The 21,921-nt window shown below is 41.5% G+C and overlaps 1 protein-coding gene across 1 annotated transcript in view; it reads left to right on the top strand.

Annotated features, from left to right (window-relative positions):
* Nucleotides 1-7,001: 7,001 nt before the first annotated feature.
* The window catches only part of CDH2 (cadherin 2), a 215,836-nt gene continuing 200,916 nt past the window's right edge, over nt 7,002-21,921 (top strand). Inside the window, exon 1 of the mRNA XM_081252082.1 lies at nt 7,002-7,175. Within this exon, the coding sequence (XP_081108208.1) occupies nt 7,116-7,175 (60 nt within the window). The 5' untranslated portion in view covers nt 7,002-7,115. The remainder of the gene's footprint in view (nt 7,176-21,921) is intronic.

Here is a 21,921-nt window from a genome sequence, read left to right as displayed (position 1 = left end):
TATTCTAGATGCCAAAGGGCTGTCCGCACGCTCTTGTCCAAATTCCATGTCCTGTGTTTTGTTTTGTTGCAAAAACTGAGCAAATGTTTACTGAACAATTACTAGGATTATGACCTTGTCCCTATGCTGTAGTTTGGCCATAGTCCACATTCTATCCACATACAAGCCCCTTACCTCATCAGAGAGCACAAACCTCAGGTGCTTTCTTTAGCCCCTGCCTTCTTCTGATGTTCACTTGTGTCCATTTGTCCCTGCCTCTTCTCACCCCTTCCCTCAGAGCCCTGATGATCAGACTCCTTAAAGAACTCTTCCCTCAACTGGAGACATCAGGTGTCCTAGGGATCCTCAAAGCGTCTGAAATTTCATATGGCTTGGATAAATTCATTTTGAAATGCAAATACGTGTTTTTTATTGGCCATCCTAACAACTTCAGAAGTGAGAACATTCCCATCTCCTGCAAACTCGTTTTTGAAAAACCTTTCTCAGGGATGACTCAAAATAATAGACCTCTCAGAAGGATAATGCTTATTTGTGATATCACTCAGCTCTTTTGAGCTGTGTAAAGAATGAAGCACAGTGACATACATTATAAATTCTGTGATAAATGGGACTATGGTTGATTTTTTGCGTTCACTGTTTAAAAGGAAAACTCAGATTGTATCTTTCCAGAGAGTGCTGTAATATAATCAACTCTGAATCATCTGTGAATGATCATGGTGCACATAACAATATAATTTTCTCAAGTATCTATGCATGAACATGTGTTGCTTTTGTAATAGAAAGCTAAATATGTTATTTTTAAATTTTCTGGATAAATGAAAATTAAAAAGGAGAAAGATTTAATAAGCACTTGGTGGCTTGTTGGTTATGCCATATCATTAAAATGTGACTTAACTTTTGGAACCAATTAATCATTCCTCTTGTGATAGCTGAATCCACAGCCTTAAAGAATTCCATGTATTTCTCTAGAACTTCTCTCTAAAGAACTAAATAGGCTTTACTGACATCCTTTTCTTAGTCCTCTCAGCATTTTTTGAGGAAAGTGGAATTATTTCTCTTCTACAGATGAAAAAACATGTAAAGAAATGAAGTGGCATGTTTAAGATTATTCAGCCAGCCACTGACCTGGGAAGAGAACACAGGTATCCATAGCTTAATAAATACTTTATCAACTGCCTCTATTTTCACTGGAGGAAAGGGTACAGTCAATATAAGTTTAGATACTAAAGATGTCTTACTATCGTCCAAACACTGACAGTTGTATTTCAGAATTTTCCAGAAAGCAGAACTTTGCTTTTAAAAGGACATGAGGGCAAAAGCTTGGCACCACTAAACGTTACCAAAGTCTTCAGTATGATTTGTTTTATTTTCTGAAGAGACGTTTAGCTTGAGAAACAGGCCGTCTGACTTTTAAATAATCCAAAGTGGTGCCCCATAAATACTCACACTTCTGCTGTAGAAGGTAGATTTCTTGAATAGCATACAAATCATATTTTCTCAAATACAGGTGATCTTCAAGCAGGACTCATGAAATCAACTAGGAAACCTGGACTCTGGAAATGAGTAGACAGAAAGTGGTTCGAGAACTTTCAAGAGCCAGGTTCACAGGAGAAAGGCTCTGAGCAAAATGCGTTATAGTCCTGGTCTTGCTATTATCAACTTCTGAGATAATTCAAAAATGAATTAGTTTTCCTGTATGAAATCAATATATTAACATTGACTATACTGTTCCTATGAATACTTCCATATTCTCAGATTTGTTTTTATGCATTTTATAAAGCCACCAAATTTTTTATTACCTTTATCAGCCTGTGTGTTACTTACAGAGCCATTACGATCTACATTAGGGATTTCGGGCTATTCTGTAAAATTTGAGCCTCCCGAATAAAACTCTGATTAAAAGTCTCGGCTTTTTTTTTTTTTCAATTGCAGACAGAACTGGAGGAGGTGAGAGGAACATTCACTGAGATTCCTGAGTAACTCCGCTCCAAATCCTTAGTGGAAATAATCATACTTCATACACGTACAGATAAAAAGCTAAGCTCCTGGGCTTGCCTGGTGGCTCAGTGGTTGAGAGTCCGCCTGCCGATGCAGCGGACACGGGTTCGTGCCCCGGTCCGGGAAGATCCCACATGCCGCGGAGTGGCTGGGCCCGTGAGCCATGGCCGCTGAGCCTGCGCGTCCGGAGCCTGTGCTCCGCAACGGGAGAGGCCACAACAGTGAGAGGCCCGCGTGCCGCAAAAAAGAAAGCTAAGCTCCTACTGTGTTGCTCCGTGTTCATATCAAGCTTTCTTAAGAAATTCTGGTATATTATCCACATTTGGGAGAGAGGGAAAAAGAGCCTCAGAAACTCACCCAAGTTCATGGAGCTAAGTCTACCTGAATTCAAATCCATAATCTGTTTATTACACCCTTCTACCTTCCAGAAAGGGATTTGGTGGTGCTCCTCTTAATACAGGGGCCGCTTGTGAATAACTTCCCTCGTCATGCAAATGTATAACTAACTCATTTTCTCACTTCCTTGACTGTATATACTTCAAGTGATAAATTTGGTGATATTTTCCATAAAAACTTTGAGTTTCGTTTTCAAATACTAAAAAAAAGAAAGGTAAATAATATTTCCAAACTAGAGTGGATTTTTTTTTTAAGCCAGGGTTTTCTTCTAGTATTGGAACAGGTCATGACTTCTCTCGGTGAGGATCAGAGGAACGGCTGGCTTGCACTTGGTTACAGGTTATATCAGAGATATGACTCTTGAAATGCCAGAATCACACTAAGATCATCCCATGAGATGATCACACTGAGAAAGGCACCTGAGAACAGAGACCAGTGAAAGGAAACTCAGACTTACATCTCCAATCACACATACTTTGAAGAACAAAATACCTGAGAGAAATACTAGACAAATCCCCAGCATTATTAAATTTTCCTTTTCTTGTTTTTAAACCATCCTCATTCCACATAGGTGAACTTTTCTAAAGTTAAAAGAGACTCCGTAGGGGAGACTGGGAGTAAGACTGAGTCCCAGCCAGGGTTCTCTACTTTCCAGCTAGTAGCCTTCTGTACGTCTTTAAGCTTCGGTGTTCCTGTAAAATGAGGGAGTTGCACAGACCACCTTTACGTTTCATTTAGAGTCCATGACTCTAAAAGGCCTATGAACCCAGGGAAGGTCAGTTTTAACAGACTAAAGCTGGCTGGGGAGAAACCTGCAAATGTGACGGCTACTTCCTAAGGGACAAGGGATAATCCCAGCTTGCCCTGGAGACGGGGAGAGAAAGGGGGAAGCGTGGAGGGGCCTTGAGTTAACATTTGGGAAGGACACTCAGCTGGGTGTCAGAGGCCAAAACTAGTGTGTGTCCTGCCCCAGAGGTGTGCGTGTCTGGGAGGGGTGTGTGTATCTGGGAGAGGTGTGTGCGCAGACTTGACAACTACTGTTTGCATTTCTTTCCAATGTCAGGATCCTTTTAGAAAAACATTCACGTAATGTATGTTTAGCATCTCCTGTTTGAGAATACACACCAGAACAAAAAGTTATTATGACTTTTCTTTGAAATGAACGTTTAAAAAGGAATCATCATGGCATTTACATGCATATGAAAACTTGCCATGCATGCAAGAGGCGTCATTTATTCAGTCTGTCTGTAATGTTTGATGCAGGTATTCATTTGCAGACCTCTTGTAGTAAATCGGCAGCAGCGCCTAGGTCAGAAATCAAGGGATTAAGCTGATTTTCAGTGTTATGAGTCCAGCCTTAGTTTTAATTATTATTTTTCTTGTTTCCCCCCTCTTTCCCCCCTTCCCTCAAAATCAAGCTGTTTCTCTGGGTCACTGCCTAAGCCCCTGCAGCCCTGGAGCTGCACAAGTTGATAGGAAGTCTTCAGACTGGCAATGCCTTGAGGAGAAGCTGAAATCCTGACAGTTGGGTCACCACTTGCCCAGAGAAATGAAAGGCCCCATTAGATTACCTTTAGAATGGTGCAATGAAAGTACCATTTGTGTTGGGTGTCAAAGTCAAGACTAGATCTACTTTCATTAGCATCAAATGGATGCACAAGTCTCCAATAAGTTGATTTGAGACTAGGCTATCCCTTCTTGTGATCAAAGGCTGATTAGCAAGGTTTGGCTGACCACGTGATCAGGTTAAACTCAGGCAAGATTCCAAAGCAGTCCATAACCACTGAAGAGTGAGAGGCATGGAAGTTGGACATAAAATAAAAAAGTAAAAAAATAAAATGCTGCCAATGCTTACCTGTCTGATTGAAAACTACTGGAATCAGAGAATTAGTTGACTGACAGGCATTCCAAAGCAGATTTTGAAGTCATAACAAGAGTTTAATTTATAAGGGGCATGGTATTTAAAGCTTCAAGCAAATAATACTAACAAGCAATAGTTATTCATGCTGAAATCTCTTCTATCTTTCCGTTAATCAGAATGGCAATAAACATCAGTGGCTATTGCTGGGAGTGGTGAGGATGTAACTAAAGCCTCAAGTCCAGGATCACAGCTTAATTCTTAGGCATAGAGATGGGATCTATAAATTCCACTTTGGAATACAACAAAGGATATCCCCATATTACTACTAAGTGTTTTACTATTATGCATGACTCCTTGAAAGTGGCATTTATAAATACCCTATTGCGAGGAGTAATTTTAGGCCAATCAGCCATAGTATGACAATAATATCTAGCAAAGAAGGAAGAGAAAGAACAAGTGGGGCCTTTTGTCTTTAAATTTAATTAACATGACCTTCCTTATTCTTTTGAAAAGAAAATCCAGGAAAAAATTTTGAGTTTCATTTTTAAAAGGCCTACAATATTATGTTTTAATTAAAACTGCATAAACTTCCCTATGAATATTGAATTTTGAAAAGCCTAGCCAGCGACGGTACATTATTAAAAGCTGCATCACTTATGTCAAAGAAATTAGTACTTGATTTTTAGAGATTCATTATCAAGTCCTTAAATGATCAGTATCCTGAAACTCAAATTCAAATAATCTTAATACTTCAGTTACCCAAAAGAAGAGTAATGTACATCAACCGCAACGAAGTTCGATGACCTCCGAAGTGCTGAAACGCTTAGAAAAAAAAAAAAAAACCCGTATTTTTATTTACCTGAAAAACCTTAAAAAAAAAAGTTCTGACAAAAACTTAATACCTCGCCAAAATCAATTGCTCCTCACCCTTCCCTCCATTCCACAAATGCTTGTGACCCAAACTTGTAAAGTCTCTCACTTTTTGTGAACCACTCCAAGTTCATGCCTTAAAAGGAGGAAGCAAATATCCTTTACTTGGTGCGAACTCTGAATCAGTCATTCATGTCTCAGATAATCCTATGTTCACGGCAAGTTCTGGTTTTAGGTCGTTTTCCCCTTTCTCTTTCTTTCTTTCTTTACTTTCTTTTGTTGCTATTGGGGGTGGTGTACGGAGGGAGGCAAAGTCCCTTAGACCGTTTGCTAAAAATTGTGAACAGTATCACTAACGAGTAGAAACAGACAACGGGAGATTTCAAATAAAATAACACGCACTCTCAACCCCCCAGATGGAAAAACAACAAAACAAGCACACACAAACTTGGGCTGTTCCAGCACATCCGCAAAGGAGGGAGAGGTGCGTGCGCCCGAGAGAAGCCACGGGGCCTCCCCCCCTCCAGGCCCGCAGGTGGCTCGCGGCAGACAACAATGGCCAGGATGGGCTTTGCCTGCGTCGCCAGTTTGCTGTGTGGGCCCCTGCCCAGAAAAACAGCCAGAACAGAAAGAGAAACGTGCGTGAGGTGACGGAGAACGCATTCCCTCTCCAAAGCCTAATCTCTGATTCCCCTTCGCGGTCCACAAATGAACCTGCCACCAATCAAGTTCCTGCGCAAGTTCTTTTCTTTCCCGCAGCCCCTCCACCTGCCGGGGCGGTGCTCTGCGCACCCCAGGCCTCCCTCCGGCGACCCCCCGCTGGCTGCAGCAAAAATGGGGCGCTTCGGCTGGGCGGGGGCGGGCGGCTGCCGCGGATCCGGCCGGCTACCGCTGCAGCTTGGTGGCCTCCGATTGGTCACGACGCGGGCGGGGAAGCTCGGCGGAGGAGGGAGGCGGGGGCGAGGGCGGCGGCGGCGGGAGGAGATCCGAGCGGGGAGCGGGCTGCGCAGCCAGGCAGCTCGCGCGGGCGGGCGAGCGCGGGGAGAGCGGCGGCGGCAGCTTGCCCTAGTCGCGCTCGCGGAGGACGAGCGGGGCGCGCAGGCGGCGGCGGCGGCGGCGGCGGCGGGGGCTGGGGCGGCGCGCGCGAGTGAGCGGCGCGAGGCGAGAACCGGCGGGCGGGCGGGTTCCCGGCGGGCGGGAACCATCAGGGGCAGCCGCGGCGGCAGCTACGCGGGACGGAGCCGCAGCGGGAGCGGCCGCGCGGGCCCCTGGCCTCACCCTTGCGGGTCGAGGCCAGAGAACAGTCTCCAACTCTCCCAGGGGCCGGAAAGGGGAGCCCAGAAGGGGTCCTCAGCCCACACGCAGCGGGGGCGGCGGGACAGCTGCCCTTTGTGGGCGCTGCGCTCACGGCCCGAAGCGCTCTCCCCGCGGCGCTCTCGCCGCCGTCTTCGTCGTGCCGAGCGGCCCTGGAGAGGGGACCCGGACGAAGCAAAACCCCGAGACCGAAACCTCGCGTTGCGGAGCTCCTGGGGAGCGCCAGCCGCTCTTCTTCCACCTCCGCATCCTCCACCGGCCAAGGTCCCCGCCGCCTGCATCCCTCTTGGCTTCCGCTGCGCTTTGGGCAGAGCAAAGCAGCCGGCGCTGCCACCGCGGCCCTCTCCCCCACACACACACTCACACTCACACTGACACCCTCACGCGCACGCCCGCCTTTTACCCCGCCCCCTCCCCAGCTCCTTGATCTCTCGGTCTGTTTTATTACTCGCGTTGCGAGTCCCGCGGACTCCGCGGCCCGCTATTTGTCATCAGCTCTCTCTCCATTGGCGGGGAGCGGGGAGCAGCGGCGAAGGGGGTGGGGTGGGGAGGGAAGGGAAGGGGGTGGAAACTGCCTGGAGCCGTCTCTCCGCGCCGCTGTTGGTGCTGCCGCCGCTGCTGCCGCCGCCGCCGCCGCCGCCGCCTCCGGCTCCTCGCTCGGCCCCTCTCCGCCTCCATGTGCCGGATAGTGGGAGCGCCGCGGACCCTGCTGCCGCTGCTGGCGGCCCTGCTTCAGGTACGCGGCGGTCCCCGCGGGCCGGGCCGCGGGTGGGGTGGGGCGGGCGGCGCCGGGTCCCTTTGTTCCCCGCGCCGCTGCGGGGCCCGGCTGCGCACCCGGGAAGGGAGTTGCCGCACCGCGCGGCCGAGAGCTGCGCAGACACTAGGCTTGGGCAGGGTGCAAGGGCAGGGCTGCCGGAGCCAGCCGGTCTCCCGCGCCTCTCTTGGCGGGTCCCGAAGGGGCCGGTCGTGGGCCCCCTCTGCTCCTGCGGGGTCAGGCGAGCTCGCGGGGCGGGGGGTGTCCCTTAGCAGAAGAAAGGTGAGGTAGGATAACACTCCGGTTTTGCAGTTTTCTGCGCTTCTCGCCCTTAGCATTGAACTTTGCTCCATTTTTTGTTTGTTTGTTTATTTCTGCAGGGATGGGTCGCGAGTTTGCAGTAGGAATTCTCACTCTGGTATCTTAGTTACGGGACTTGCTTCCACCCCACCTCACCCTGGCACCCGCGCGCCTCCCGGTGCCCGAGGGCTCCAGCGTCCTATTGTCTTTACCGCAGCTTAGAGTTGCTTCTTATTTTTGTTTTCCTGCCCTCACAATTTTTTTTTTGTGTCGGTCCTACCTGAAAAGAAAACCTCGCCCCCTAGCCCCGAAGAGTCTACGCGGGTCGGCGCCTCCGCACCCAGCCCCTGGCCCCGCACGCCCCTTATCCCGCCGGGCGGGGAGAAGTTCCGTTACTCGGCTATTCTTCTTCTCCTGTCCGGCTGCCTCTGCCCTGCGTGCGTCCTGGGGGCGCCTTTACCGGGAGCTTCCGCACTTTTCACGCCTTCGGGAGAGCGCCAGACAGCCTTTCCCTGCAGTCGGTGCCGGGAGGCTCCTCCGCGGCAGGAAGCACCTGCTCCAGGCTGCTCGCAGCCTCCCTCCCCACTCCGCGCCGCGGATCCCCAGCCCGGCCGAGCGCCCAACTTTCCCGCGGCGTCCGCCCGGAGGATGTACCGAGGCCCCTCCCGGCTGGCCAGTCGGGTCTTGTGGAGCGACGCCACGCGCCGCGGCTGCGACACCCGCGCTGGGCGGGGTCCGGGCGGGGGTCGCGAGTCTGCCCCCGCGGGCGGCGGGGGCCCCAAGCAGCTGCGGGAGAGGGGCGTGTCCGCCTTCACTTTAGGGCAGGATCTTCAGGGGAATCCGCCCGAAGGGCCCCCAGCGCACCGCCGACGGCTAGGGGTGGCCGGCCGGTGGCCGCTCCAAAAAGTGCGGGCGCGGCTTGCAAGTGCCTCTGCGACCGGGGCGACCGGGGCAGGGACAGATGGTGCGGATCGCCCCTCTCTGTGGTCTGCGTGAGTCAGGGCCTGGCGCGCTCCGGCCGCGGGCGCCGGGGGCTGGATCGGGCTGGCGCCCGCGGTCTCTCACACGCCCTCCCGCCACCCCCTAGAGGGGTGTGGGCCGCGGCTGCGCCGAGCCCTGTCCATGGTGCGCCGGCTCCGCGCTCTCCTCCCCCGGGTCCAGCTCTCCTACTTTCCGGCTTTCTCCCTCCCACTGGCTCCCGGGCCGCCCGGGTCCCGCCGTTCCTTTCTCCTTTCTTGGGTTTCTCCTTTTGTTCTTATCATCTCCAGCTGGTCTTTTTCTTTCCCCTTCCCCCATTCGCCAGTCCGCCCCCCCTCCCCCGCCCCCATTCTCTCTCCTGACTCGGGGGTTTCAAAACTGTTAGACATTTTGGCCTCTGCACTTTTGGGGAGTGGATGAAATTTCTCCTAACTTGGGGGAGGAGACCTGCCAGTCACTTGCTAACAAAAGTACCTCCTGTTATAAAACCGCCCTTTATTCTTGGAGCGCACACTCATTCTTTCACCTCCTGTCACTTCATTTATTGTTTCTTCTTTTAAAATGGGGTTTATTGAAGAGGTTAGACTGAATGGGGAAGAAGGAGAAAAGTGCTACTTCACGTGTTTGAAGTTCAGGGGAAAGCAAGATAAACTTAACCCTGTGGACATCAGATTTAAAAAAAAAATATGTCATAGATTAAACAAATGTCACTTTGAAAAACATGTTTTGGATATCATGGCATGGTCTGACTTACTTACAGGCAACTTATAATAAGTTCTAAGAGTGTGAGTCCAGCAGTGGATGGTATGCTCACCAACTTTTTGAAAGTAAGTTTTAATTGAATACTGTGCAGTGAAGTTAGGACAGGAGGAAACGTTTGTTGGTCGCTAATAACATGGGACTAAAGTGTGTACCACTGGAGCAATCTCATTTCCTCTTTGAGTCATCTGCCTTGAAACCAGGTGTAGATTTTGTAAGTCATTTTCTTTTATTTCCTTAAGCATTTTTAAAATATATCATTTATAAACGTCAAATCACGCCCTTCCCTTTTCCATTGAATGTTCTTTCTCAGTTTCTTCCAAGCCAATGTCATGTTGACTTTTATAAACCTCGAGGAAAGGGGAGTTTAAAACTTTGTCATCAAGTTGTTTGGCTTATTCACGGGTTCGAGTCAAGCAATAACACTGAGTGATTTGCAAGGTCATTAGAAGTGGAAGCAGAGCAGTTTATGCAACATGAGTTTTAGGGTTAAGTGCACCTTGTGGATTGTACACACTGAGACTGGAAATGACTTTGTGCTAATGGTCTGCTTTACACACCAGAATAACACAGATCTATCTGCAAGGTGAAAATGGCCCCTCTGCAGTCATCTGCTATTAAAAGTCTAGGTTTTTGTTTGTTTGTTTGTTCATTTGTTTTCAGGCCAGACTAAGGAGTCATGAGTTTTAGAAAAGAGAATGAGTAGGTTATTAGTGTAGATACGGAGCCGCCTTATTTTTTCAGAACAGTTAAAGAAGAATAATTGAATATTCAAAAGGACTTTATGCCTTTAATTAACTGAAGTGTTCTTTTACTTGGAACACTTTTTTCACTTTGAGAGAATCTTTACTAGTTGCGTTATTCTGTTACCTAGATTTACATAATTCTAGTCAATTTTGCGTATTATGATATTCAGCTTTAAGATTTTCTCTATTCTTCCTCATTTTAGCTTGAAGCATTAGCATCGTCCTATTTTTAAAAAAAGCAGAATTTGAGCATTAAACTTCAATGTGATATCAAGGGATATAACAAAGTTATGACAAGCTTTCCTTTTAAATTATACAAGTGACTTTCAAATCCTTAAATAGATTTATTATCAGGAATAAAAACCAATTTTACTTTTACTACCCATCCAGTAATGAATAGATTAGAAGCCTGCTTTGTTTTTCTACTTCACATTTTAATTGCATAGCTGCATTGTTCTAATTTAAATATGTTTGTATGGGTTATGAAGCATCAAGGACACCTCCTTAAGGTTCACAGATATTCTAGATTCTTAGTCTTATTGCCTTGGCTCTGCTTTCAACCCTGGATGAGGATGTATGAAAAAAGATGCACAAACCATATGTGATTTTCACCTATTAAATATAGACTTTCAAGGCATTAATATTCAACACGTGAAATGTAAAAAGCTTTGTTTTAGAATGTGGAAAATCTAGGATACAATAATCATTTTAAGTATAGACCATATATGTATTCACCATGTTTATTTGATTTTCAACAACTTTGTAACAAGTTCCTATGAAAGTAAGGAGAATTAACATAGTTGGTGTTCACAGTTTATTCCACTTATGCGTCTCTGCCCTTTTTTAAACTTGTGGCATGTGGCCATTACTAACAGGTGGTGCATTGCACATGTTCTAGGTGTGATTTGAAAAATAATTTGTGTATCCTAAAATATCATAAGCATATTTTAAAATTATATATATATATACATATACATAAATTAAAATTATATATATATTTTTAGGCCTTAATTGCAAGTTCAAAATTTACTTAAAAAGTGGACTTTCATACCTTCATCAGAGTCTACCCTGACCTTCTTCTAAAAGTTTGAACTGAGATTTTAAGGGGAAATTCTTTTAGATAGTTTGTATTTTTTACATGTAGAGACTCAATTCTTCTTGGAACAGATTATTTTGGTGACAATGTATTGCACCAAACTGTCCTTAATTTCCGTTTTCATTAAAAATCTTCAATTCTTAAATCTGTTGTGCCTCATTAAGCTTTAGGGTTATTAATTGTGAAATGTCAAGACTTAAAGCAACAGTTAATCTTGCTTTAAAACGCCTTCAAAAAAATCTTCATCCCCATCGTGTTTTCAAAGGGATAGTCTCAAATTAGAAGAGTGATTAAAAAAAATCAGCTGTTATTTAAGAAGTGTAGTGTTTGTATGTACTTTCTATGGTTTTGCCCAAGTTAACATTATTCATATTTGCTCTTTTGGCTCAAATACAAAAATTAATCAAGTTTAAGCACTGCACAGACTTGTGGTGAATTTCATCAGCCATTTAAAAAATATGATAGATTTGGAATTTGGGTTTTGTTAATTGAGTAATTATTTCACATCTGCCATGAGTACACCTTCTAGAATCTATTTTCAAGTTGGGTTAAGAACTTAAAGCTGAAACATAATTTGTACCAACAAATCACTACGCCTCACATTTCTGTTTTTTCCTTCTACAAATTTATTTTTGTTTGAATTTTTCAGTAAATTATGCCAGTTAATTTGAGCGGATGCTAGTCTTTGTGTATTTAACTAAATGTAGATAAGTTTTAAATTAAGCAAACCTATTCATGCCAGGGAGGAAGTATATACAGATAAATATTGTAGTAAGAGCTACATCTTCTGCATATACCAAGTGATGAGTTTAAAGTAGGCAGAAGGTGAATTCAGGATCTAAATGGGACCTTTTGAAAAATTTGAACTTAAAGATTATGATTTGTGTTATAATCGAGTTTTTAAGCTCTATTTTAGATTATGCGTAAATACTGCTCAGTTTTTCCATCTTACTCTCTTTAGGACCCAGTGTACTTCCTTGTCTGAGCTTCCAACTATACTTACAGCACCCAGGCTCTTGGGTTGCATATATATACGCAGTACATATGTTGAGGACTGCTATCTACATGTGTCATCTGCAACATTTACCACAATTTGGCATGAACTGTCAATTGATAGTTAATTGATAACTTTGTGTGTGTCATCCAAGGTGGTTTGGGCACAAAGAGTATAATAACTTTGTTCTGTGCAAGTGAGCTGCCCTGACACAGTGTCAAGGTCAAGAGCTAGTGTCAAGGGCAGAAAGCCTGGGGTTCTAATCCTGTCCAGATGTAGTTTAGTCTCTTAAACTCTGCTGACCTCATTTTCCTCAATAATAAAACCTCGGGCCTGGTTGGATTAGTTGATCTCTAAGGGACTTTCTAGTCTGTGACTCTTGGGGCTGCTTAAAATATCCCAAAATGATTCCTTTTCAAAGACTTTGGAATGACTTTAATAACTAACCTGAAATGCAGAGATTTTCAGGTATTCAGGGTGATAGAGTATGATTTTTGAGGGCTATTGACAATAGTTTATCATATATGATAGCATATCATTCAGAATTAAGAATATAGCTCTTTTGGATGGACCTAGAGATTATCATATTAAGTGAAATAAGTCAGACAGAGAAAGACAAATATCATATGATATCACTTATATGTGGAATCTAAAAAAAAATGCAAATGAACTTATTTGCAAAACAGAAATAGACTCACAGACATAGAAAACAAACTTATGGTTACCAAAGGCAAAAGGGGGGAGAGATAAATTAGGAGTTTGGGATTAACATATACACACTACTATGTATAAAATAGATGAACAACAAGGACCTAATATATAGCACAGGGAACTATATTCAGTAGCTTGTAGTAACCTATTAAGGAAAAGAATCTGAAGAAGAACTTATATACATATATATATATGTATGTATGTTTAACTGAATCACCTTGCTGTATACCTGAAACTAACACAACATTGAAAATTAACAATAAAATATAATTCTTTTTAAAAAAAGAATATGGCCTCTTGACCTAGCAAGTTCTTCTCTAGTCATTTTTACAGATATGTCTGTATTCATGATGTATGCATGATATATATATTTACACATACAGGGACATGCATTGAAGCATTGTTTATAATTACAAAAGATCAGATTAGATGGTCTCTGAAAGTCCAGTAGGGACTGATTTAATAAATTATGGAGTAATGGGCAGTCAGATTTGAGAACCCCTACTGTGTGGAACAAAACATTTTAGTTCTACTTACAGTTCAAGAAAATTATTGTTAAACTACCTAATGTTTTAGCATAATCACTAGGTATCTACCTAGAAAAGCTTCAGAGAAGGACAGCCAAAATCATCAGTGGGATTGCAAGGCCTCTGAATGAAGAGGAATTGGACATAGACCACAGAGAGAGGCTATAACTGAAGAACAGAAAATCAAGGAGAGTAGAAATAAGATGAAGATGACCTACACTAACACTAGAACATCCTAAAGTTGGGTTGAGAACAACCTGTAGCAGGCTGAGCTTATAAGTAAGTCCAAGGAAGATTGGCTAAATTTAATGGGTAGTTATGTAATAGATAGTTTCCATGTTGTATCATGGAATGACCACACTGTGCTGAGTTATCTGTGCCCAAGAGATTATACTAGTTGGTTAAACTATTAAGATATTTCTTACATTCCCTTGACTGATTGAATATTTAATTTTTCACCTGTTCTGATAGTGAAAATGTAGTCTAAAGTGGACCTTACCTAGTACCTAGAACTTGAGATGCAGAAGAATGTTTAGTATTAGAATCGGATGTTTTGGTCTACAGCCTCAATTAAGTAAGATATTTAACTTTCTCAGGTAGCATTGGGAGAATTATTGGTGTAATGCTTTTAAAACAGCTTGAGTCATTTAAAAGGAGGTGTTATTATAAATATAATATGGCATTCATAATCGAGTAACTTGGAGAAGTATTTGATCCATGATCTGTTCTTAGATTTTCTTTTGCAAAATATACCTACCTATACTAAAAATAAGTAAGTAAATCCTGGAGTAATAGTGTACTTCTGTACTACTATATATTGTTATTTTAATATTGTTTTTTATATTAATTTAAAAAATTAACTTGACCATAGCATACTTATGTACGACCATATAGTTTTATATTTTTATGGTCTTAGTTTTAATGTTGGTTTTTGTGTTTTTTAAAAAATTGTACTTGACCATCATAATTTAAAACATTCATGTGGAGTTTCCCCACCCCCATTCTGTATATAATTTAGTGTTTTGGTGGATTAAGGAATTAGTAAAAAAAAAAAAAAAAAAATTAAAGGATCATAATTTGGAATCTTTATTATTCCAGAAATTATTGGAACTAGAAATGTGAAATGGCTCTCTTTATCCTCATTATTAAAATAAATTTTGAGTTTATTCAACTTTCTTCTGTTGCATTAAATATCAAAATTTGTAAAATTTTGGCAAAGGGAAATCTAAATTGTAGGGACAGGAAATAGTTTAGTGGTTTCTGGGGCTAGATATGGATGGAGACAAGAGATTGGTTACAAAGGGGCATGAGGGAATTTTGGGGGTGACAGGAATGCTCTAGATCTTGATGGTGGTGGTTAGGTGAATGTATAATTTTTGGAACTCATTGAACTATACTCTTAAAATGGATGCATTTTATTGTATGTAAATTATACCACAATAAAATTGGTTAAAATATAAATGACAGTTCACATATTAAAAAAAAAAGTATCGAATTTCGTATTACTGCTTCCAGTAAGGATTCTAAGGAATGCCCTTTCAGTGTTTTTTTTTCCCATATGCAGTTCTAAGACATTTCACAATTTATTTTGTTTTTAGTAATAATCAGTAGGTCATTCATATAAGTCAGAAGAGCACACATGCCAGATAAAACTATTTGAAACTTTAGATATTTGCTGTCATCTCTTCAAATATTTTTTTTAAAACCAACGTCTGGTAGTACTAAACCTTAAAAATGAAATAAGTTTAATTGCAGGGAAGGAAACTAACATGTTACCTCAGTTAATTATTTCTATATCCTTGTAACATAGGTGGTTTTATTTCCATTTTAGAGACTATCAAAGAGGGAGTCAGACAGTCTGAGTATTTATTGTGAGAATCCATAGTAGAACCATATCTGATTATAGCAGAGTTAAGCCTGACTGCAAGGCCCAAGGTGTTTTCCCTCCACCAGGTTGAGACCCTTTTAATATGATATTCAGGGAATGAATATCGAATTAGAGGGAAATTTCAATTCCTCACTACTGAGTTTATAAGGTTTTTGTAAAGTAGTTAACTTTTGAGTTACATTCTCTATTTAATTTTGACCTTAAATAGTTTGATTTGTTTTGGCATCTGAAACCAAAATTTAATGCTTGGTTAAGATTTTCATTTTTTTTTTTTTAATATGTTCCCTTAGAGAAAGAAGAAAAAAATCTTAGGTAAATGATTCATAATCAGTTTTATGATGTTCTTCAAATTGTCTTTATCAACAAATAATGTGTTGTTAAGTACTCAAAAAATAATTTTTTGTGTGTGAATCCTGGAATTTAAAATACTTTCTAAGAGCCAAGAAAGCCTCAGGCTACGCATGGTTGTTTTTGTTTTTTGGGTTTTTTTTTTTTTTTTTTGAAACTGTGTTTTTTCAGTGTTCTTTTCTGTAAAAGTAAATTCAAGAGATTCTATCATTGTGTTAAAGTATTTTAATGTTTAATGGCACATTTTCCATGTTTGAATAATTTGAATTACTTCTCCCACAAATGGAATCAGTTGACATCTTTTAAAAATATATACGTCTACATCTACAACAGGTTTTTGTGTGACTGTTTTGTGGCGTGACTGAGTACACGCTGATTTGCTTGCTGCCCAGAAAGCCTAGAACTATTTTGTTTGTAACTTGACCTATCGTTGGTGGGTGGATACACTTGGCTTGACTATAATAGCAAACAAAATGTCTCTTAGTTGGTTGGGGAGCTGTTAAGTGAACTCTGAAATAAATCACTTAAAAAACATTAAACTTATTAAGTTAAAGGCTATGATTTAATCCCTATGCTTAACACAAATCTTTAATAAATCAGAGGCTGTGACTACTTTAATTTTTTTTCTTTTGTTGTCTTAATTGGTTAACACAACAGTTCAAAGTCTGTAGTTCGTTCTTTATGGCTTTCTGGTCCAGTTAGTAAAGAAAAGTGTGTTTTGTGCAACCAAAATATTAGTCTTTCACAGCTCCTTTGGTATACACCCCCACAAGAGCAACTCCAAGATTGGGTTCTCATGTCTTGCTTCTCATATTATATTTCAGGAAATTCAAAATTTAAATTTCACACACACACACTCACTCTTTATGAAAGTATCAAATGTATACGGGACAGTGCACGTATAAGTGGATAGCCTGCTGAGTGTTCATTAATTGATCATAGTATTTAATCAGCACCCAGTCAAGACACAGCATTTCCAGCATCCCAGGGGTACCCTCTCCAATTTTAGCCATCTCTTCAATGGTAACTATTTACTTGACTTCTAATAGCATATATCAGTTTAGCTTATTCCCGTACTTTATGAAGTCATACACTGTATGCCGTTTTGTAGCTGGCATCTTTCACTCAATTTGTAGAATCATCTGTATATTTGTATCTTATACATTTTTTAATAGTCACAAAATTTGGAAAGGCTCATGGACTCTGTAGAAGGATCTGGGGGATTAAGGAAGGTGAAAACGGAGTTAAAAACAAAAATAAAAACAGGCTGTTTCATTGCAGCTAAAGGTCACTTCAGTGTTTATGGTGTCAAACCACGAAACACCTTTTGTGGATTTTCCTACCTAGATATCTTCTTCTTTAGTTCTGGTAAATTGGCAATATTGTTTCACCAAAAACCAAAGACATTTGGAATTTAGTAAGGTATAGCTTTTCTTGCCCTTCCCTATATCAGAAGGAGGATGGAGACAAAGCACTAAATATCTTTTTGACTTGAAGTCTTAAAGCAGAAGGTTTGGATGTTAAGACTAATCTTCTCAGTGATGCTTCTTAATACCTTCTCTGAGCTTCCTAGCGACCCACTTCTCAATGAGGCCCTACCCAGATTTGTTTTTAATTAATTTTTATTGGAGTATAGTTGCTTTGCAATGTTGTGTTAGTTTCTGCTGTACAGCAAAATGAATCAGCCATAGATATATATTTATCCCCTTTTTGGATTTCTTTCCCATCTAGGTCACCACAGTGCATTAAGTAGAGTTCCCTGTGCTATACAGTATGTTCTCATTAATTATCTGTTTTATACATAGTATCAAGATTTGTTTTTAATTTAAAAAAGGTTAAGTTGGGGGTTACAATACCACAGACTGCTAGTTTTCTGGCTGGTCAGTGCATCTTTGGGTAGAGTTGATCCTCTTTTATGTTTGTGTAGCTTTTTTAAATATCTGAGAGGTTGCCTTGAAGGATGCAGAGCGCCATCCTTGTCCCAAGCTTTCTTTCTGAGGGCCTTTTCTCTCCATTTATAATACGTGTTGAGTAGAGCTAGAATCCAGGTGGAGGATGCCGTGCATAAGGATGAGGACTAAGGAATCCATATCCAGAGGTAATGGCCCACCAGGGTCTGTTTTTTTTCAAGGCAGCTCTAATTTATTTATGTTTGTACATGAGTGGACTTTACAATATTTAGAAAGATTGTACTCTTGTGTGGCTTTATCTTATTGATATCTAATTGGTATTTCACTTGTGTTTCGCCCTTATAGTTTTCTACCATAAAAGCAATTGTTTACATACAGTGTTTGTGTTTTCAGCATTAAATTTTATTTACAGTTCTGTCTTTTTTGTTTGACAGATAGCTAAGAACATTTGGGGAGAATCGCATAACCATTGATTTAATTTACCAACTGATTTATAGCTAAGTGCCTTGTAAATGAAACCGAATTAAATCCATGATTTGGTTTATGGTCTTTCCCTTTATTTGAGGCTGTCTCAATGGAGCTTTGTTTAAAAGGGGGATAGTGGTATATTTGAGTGTAGATAACAACGGATTATGTGTAGATAGCTTATAACATTTTATGGCCTAGAATAAAAGCATTTTGGAAAACAGTGAGGTTACTTTTTCTAATGTTTGTGTATGTAATGGATTTGTTAAGAATCGTCAAGACTCTGATATCTTATTTTCTGAAGTCTTGGTTCTTCATAATTAAAATAAATAATATATAATAATATACATAATAACATGTAATATGTATTATATATTATATATAAGTTGTATATATTGGAGTAAATTATATATAATAAATTAAATATATATACATATGGTGTGGTTCTGGATTACTAATTTGGTGAGTACGCCCAGATATAAATTGAGACTTTCCACCTCGAAACACAGTCTTCTCAAACATCATGCTGTATCAAATTGTACTTACCTCTTTATATTTCCACATTGAGATATTTTGCTTATCTGAAATTTACTTTTGTATTTGGTATGAAGTAGGAGGTCTTAACATGTGGGTAGCTGTCATTTGTCAAAGAAAACTTCTGGTTTTTCTAAACAAATGCTTCCTCTATTAAGTACAGATTGCCATAGGCTTTTGGATGTCCTTTTTTCTCTCTCCAATTGTGCTGATTGCCTAGCGAGGCGGTGTGTACAATGGTTAAGAATGTTGGCTCTGGAGCAGGACGACCTGTTTGGGGCCCTGGTTTTGACACTTGGCTGTTGTGTGAACTTGGACAGCATGTGTGGCATTTCTATGCCGCAGGATGTCCGTTTGTAAAATGGGGGTAATAAGTAGTATCTGTCATAAGGTTGTTAGGAAGAGTAGGTGGGTTAATTTATATACATCATTTAGAAAAGTGCTTTCATATGGTAAACAAGACATAAGATCTTTAACTGAAGATTTGGGGGGTATAATCATTACCCTCGTTTTACACAATCATAATCAAGGGGTAATTTAATTATTTGAATAAGTTTGAGTACTTGATACGTTCGAAGCTCTGTTCTGTGTTCAGTGTTCCGGGGGATAACTTGTCCCTCTGCATGGAATGCTGCCAGTGCCCCTTAGACGGCATGCGGAAGCCACAATTGAAGGGCGCATATTTTAACATTCCTCCTTCAATTCTAACAGATGTTGTCTAGGCTGATACAATTAGGGAAAGGGATGAATATATATGGAGTGTCATTCTGTCAGCAATTTGATTTGGGAATTACAGGTAATCAAACAGGAGCTATTCTGGTGTCTTCCTAGGTCTGTCTCTTTGCTTCTGTGATTTAATTCTTTAATGTTCTTTTATGGACACAAGCATGCGTGTGTGTATGTGTGTGTGTGTGTGTGTGTGTGTGTGTGTTTGAGACTAGCCTGGAACCAGAGTAGGTTACTTAGTCTCTGAATGTTTTTAACATGATCATGAGGACCCAGCAGAGAGGAGAAGGTTAAGGGTAGTCTTATCATACTGGTTGATGCCAGTACAGAATCTGCAAAAACAGAGTGAAGGTAGATTCATTGTTCTTGTAGATGTTGATGATTTATTGATGATTAGATGCAGGAAATGTTACATCTAACTTAGTTTCATTCTATCTTAATAATATTGCATTATTTTTGAGTAATTACTATGTGCAGGCACTGTTCAAAGTACTTTACATGTATTAACTCATTTAATTCGCAAAAAAATTGTACTCCATTAAGTATGAGGATACCAAAGTACAGATAGGTTAAACTGATGTACCCAAAGTTATTTTGTTAAGTGATGGAGCTGGAATTCAAAGGCCAGTAGCCTGATGTCGGAGCCTGTGTTCCTAGGTTTGATATTTATTTGAATGCAGGTAAAAAAATTAAGGCAGGATAGACTTTTTAAAACAGCTTTTTCCATTGTAAAATGTGGTACATGTAGAGGAGTATATAAAGCATATATGCAGTTTAAACAATAATTAAAGTTTACAAAATATGTCCATACAACTACCAGACAGCTTGAGAAATAGAATATTACCAGTGCCTTGAAAGTCTCCAGAGTACTGTTCCCATTTCCCTCCTTCCTCCCAGACGTAACTGTTATCTTCATTTTTGTGATAATTATTCATCGATTTTCTTTATAGTTTTATCATCTATGTATACATTCCTTTTATATATGTGTAAATGTATATATAGAGAGATGTTTATATAAACGTGTATATATCATGCATATATGTGTAAATGTACCATGTATATGTGTGTATGTATGTATATGTGTGTGTATATACACAGATGTGTATATATATAATATATGTTTTGTGATTCCTTCTTCTCAGTATTATGTCCGTAAGATTCATTCAACTGAGTCGTGTAGCTATAATGTATGCATTTTCACTGCTCTAGAGCACTGCATGCTATAAATATGGTACAATTTACTTACTCAGTTTATTGCTGATGGACTGTGTGTCTGGTTTCAGAATTTTGCTGCTGCAGACATTCCTGTACATGCCACCTGGTCATAAGTGCCAGGGCTACTCTAGGGCTGCATTTCCCAAATTTTAGCTTATATAAAAATCACCTAAAGCTTGTTAAACATAGATTCCTGGTCCGATCCCCTGAGTTCCTGATTCAGTACATCTCCAGCAAGCTCCCAGTGATGGAATGCTGGTCTGCTCTGGGGTATGTCCCAAGGAGTAGGATTGCTGGGTTACAAGTTATGTGCCTGTTCTTCTTCTTCTTTTTTTTTTTTTTTTGCAGTACGCGGGCCTCTCACTGTTGTGGCCTCTCCCGTTGCGGAGCACAGGCTCCGGACGCGCAGGCTCAGCGGCCATGGCTCACGGGCCTACCGGCTCCGCGGCATGTGGGATCTTCCCAGACCGGGGCACGAACCCATGTCCCCTGCATCAGCAGGCGGACTCTCAACCACTGCACCACCAGGGAAGCCCGTGCCTGTTCTTCTTTACCAGCTACTGCAAGAGTTGTTCTCAAACTGGTCCACCAGCACCATGTACATACTTTTCTTTTTCCATAATCTTAGTATACATACTCTAGTTAAGCTTTAACATTTTTAACGACCTGGTGGACTGCATAATGATATCTCTTTTTGGTTTCAATTTGTATTCTTTTGGTTACTAACACGATGGAGATTGTGTTTTTATATATGTTCTGGCCTTTTGTCTTCCTTGCGGTGTCTGCAGAGCCCTAGTCCATGGAATGAAGTTTGTAACTCGTCTGTAGCTTGTCCTTGCTATTTGTTGCCCATTCTCTTTGCCTAACGTTTTCAGTCATGGTTTGTATAGTATCTTTCCAAGGAGTGTGAGCCTTCTGGAAAGCTGACTCATGACTAAATCTGTTATTTGTGGAGTGCTTACTATGTGCCAGGCCAAGCAGGCTGCCTGCATTGTCTTATGTAATCCTCACCTCAGGCTCCTGAGATAAGTCAGCATCATTATCATCATCCATTTTACAAAAGTCTGAAATGCAGCCTGGCTTAACCCAAAGGCACACCTCTAGGAACCTCCCAGGGTTTGAGTATTTCTTTCTCCTTGGTAACAATCAGGTCCTTGGAAGTCTCCAAGAGCTGACCCAGGGGGAGCAAGATAAGTCTTTCTATTCAAGATTTTGTAGGATTGCAACCAGGAGAAGAATTTGGACTCTAGAATGAAGACTTCAAGGATCTCAATTCCAGGGAGCAACCTTTGGCCTTATGAATGGGAAAATCTAACACTGAGCCAGTATTAGGCTAGGCTGCTGTGGAAGTAGGTGATTTCTGTCTCTGGCCAAACAACCCCTAGTGGTGATTTTAAGAGATGCAGGTAACTGATTGGTTGACAGTGCTGTGAATGCCCTTTCCCCCCCCCCCCCCCCCCCGACCTTAAGCCGGCTTGGCCCTGAACTGTAGACACCCAGCAATGCAGAGGCACATTTGATTCTCTGTTCC

Source organism: Mesoplodon bidens, assembly GCF_964165515.1.
Source record: "Mesoplodon bidens genome assembly, chromosome: 13".
Classification (NCBI taxonomy): Eukaryota; Metazoa; Chordata; class Mammalia; order Artiodactyla; family Ziphiidae; genus Mesoplodon; species Mesoplodon bidens.
The sequence above is the reverse complement of the archived record's forward strand: the minus strand, read 5'-3'. Positions and strand labels throughout refer to the sequence as shown.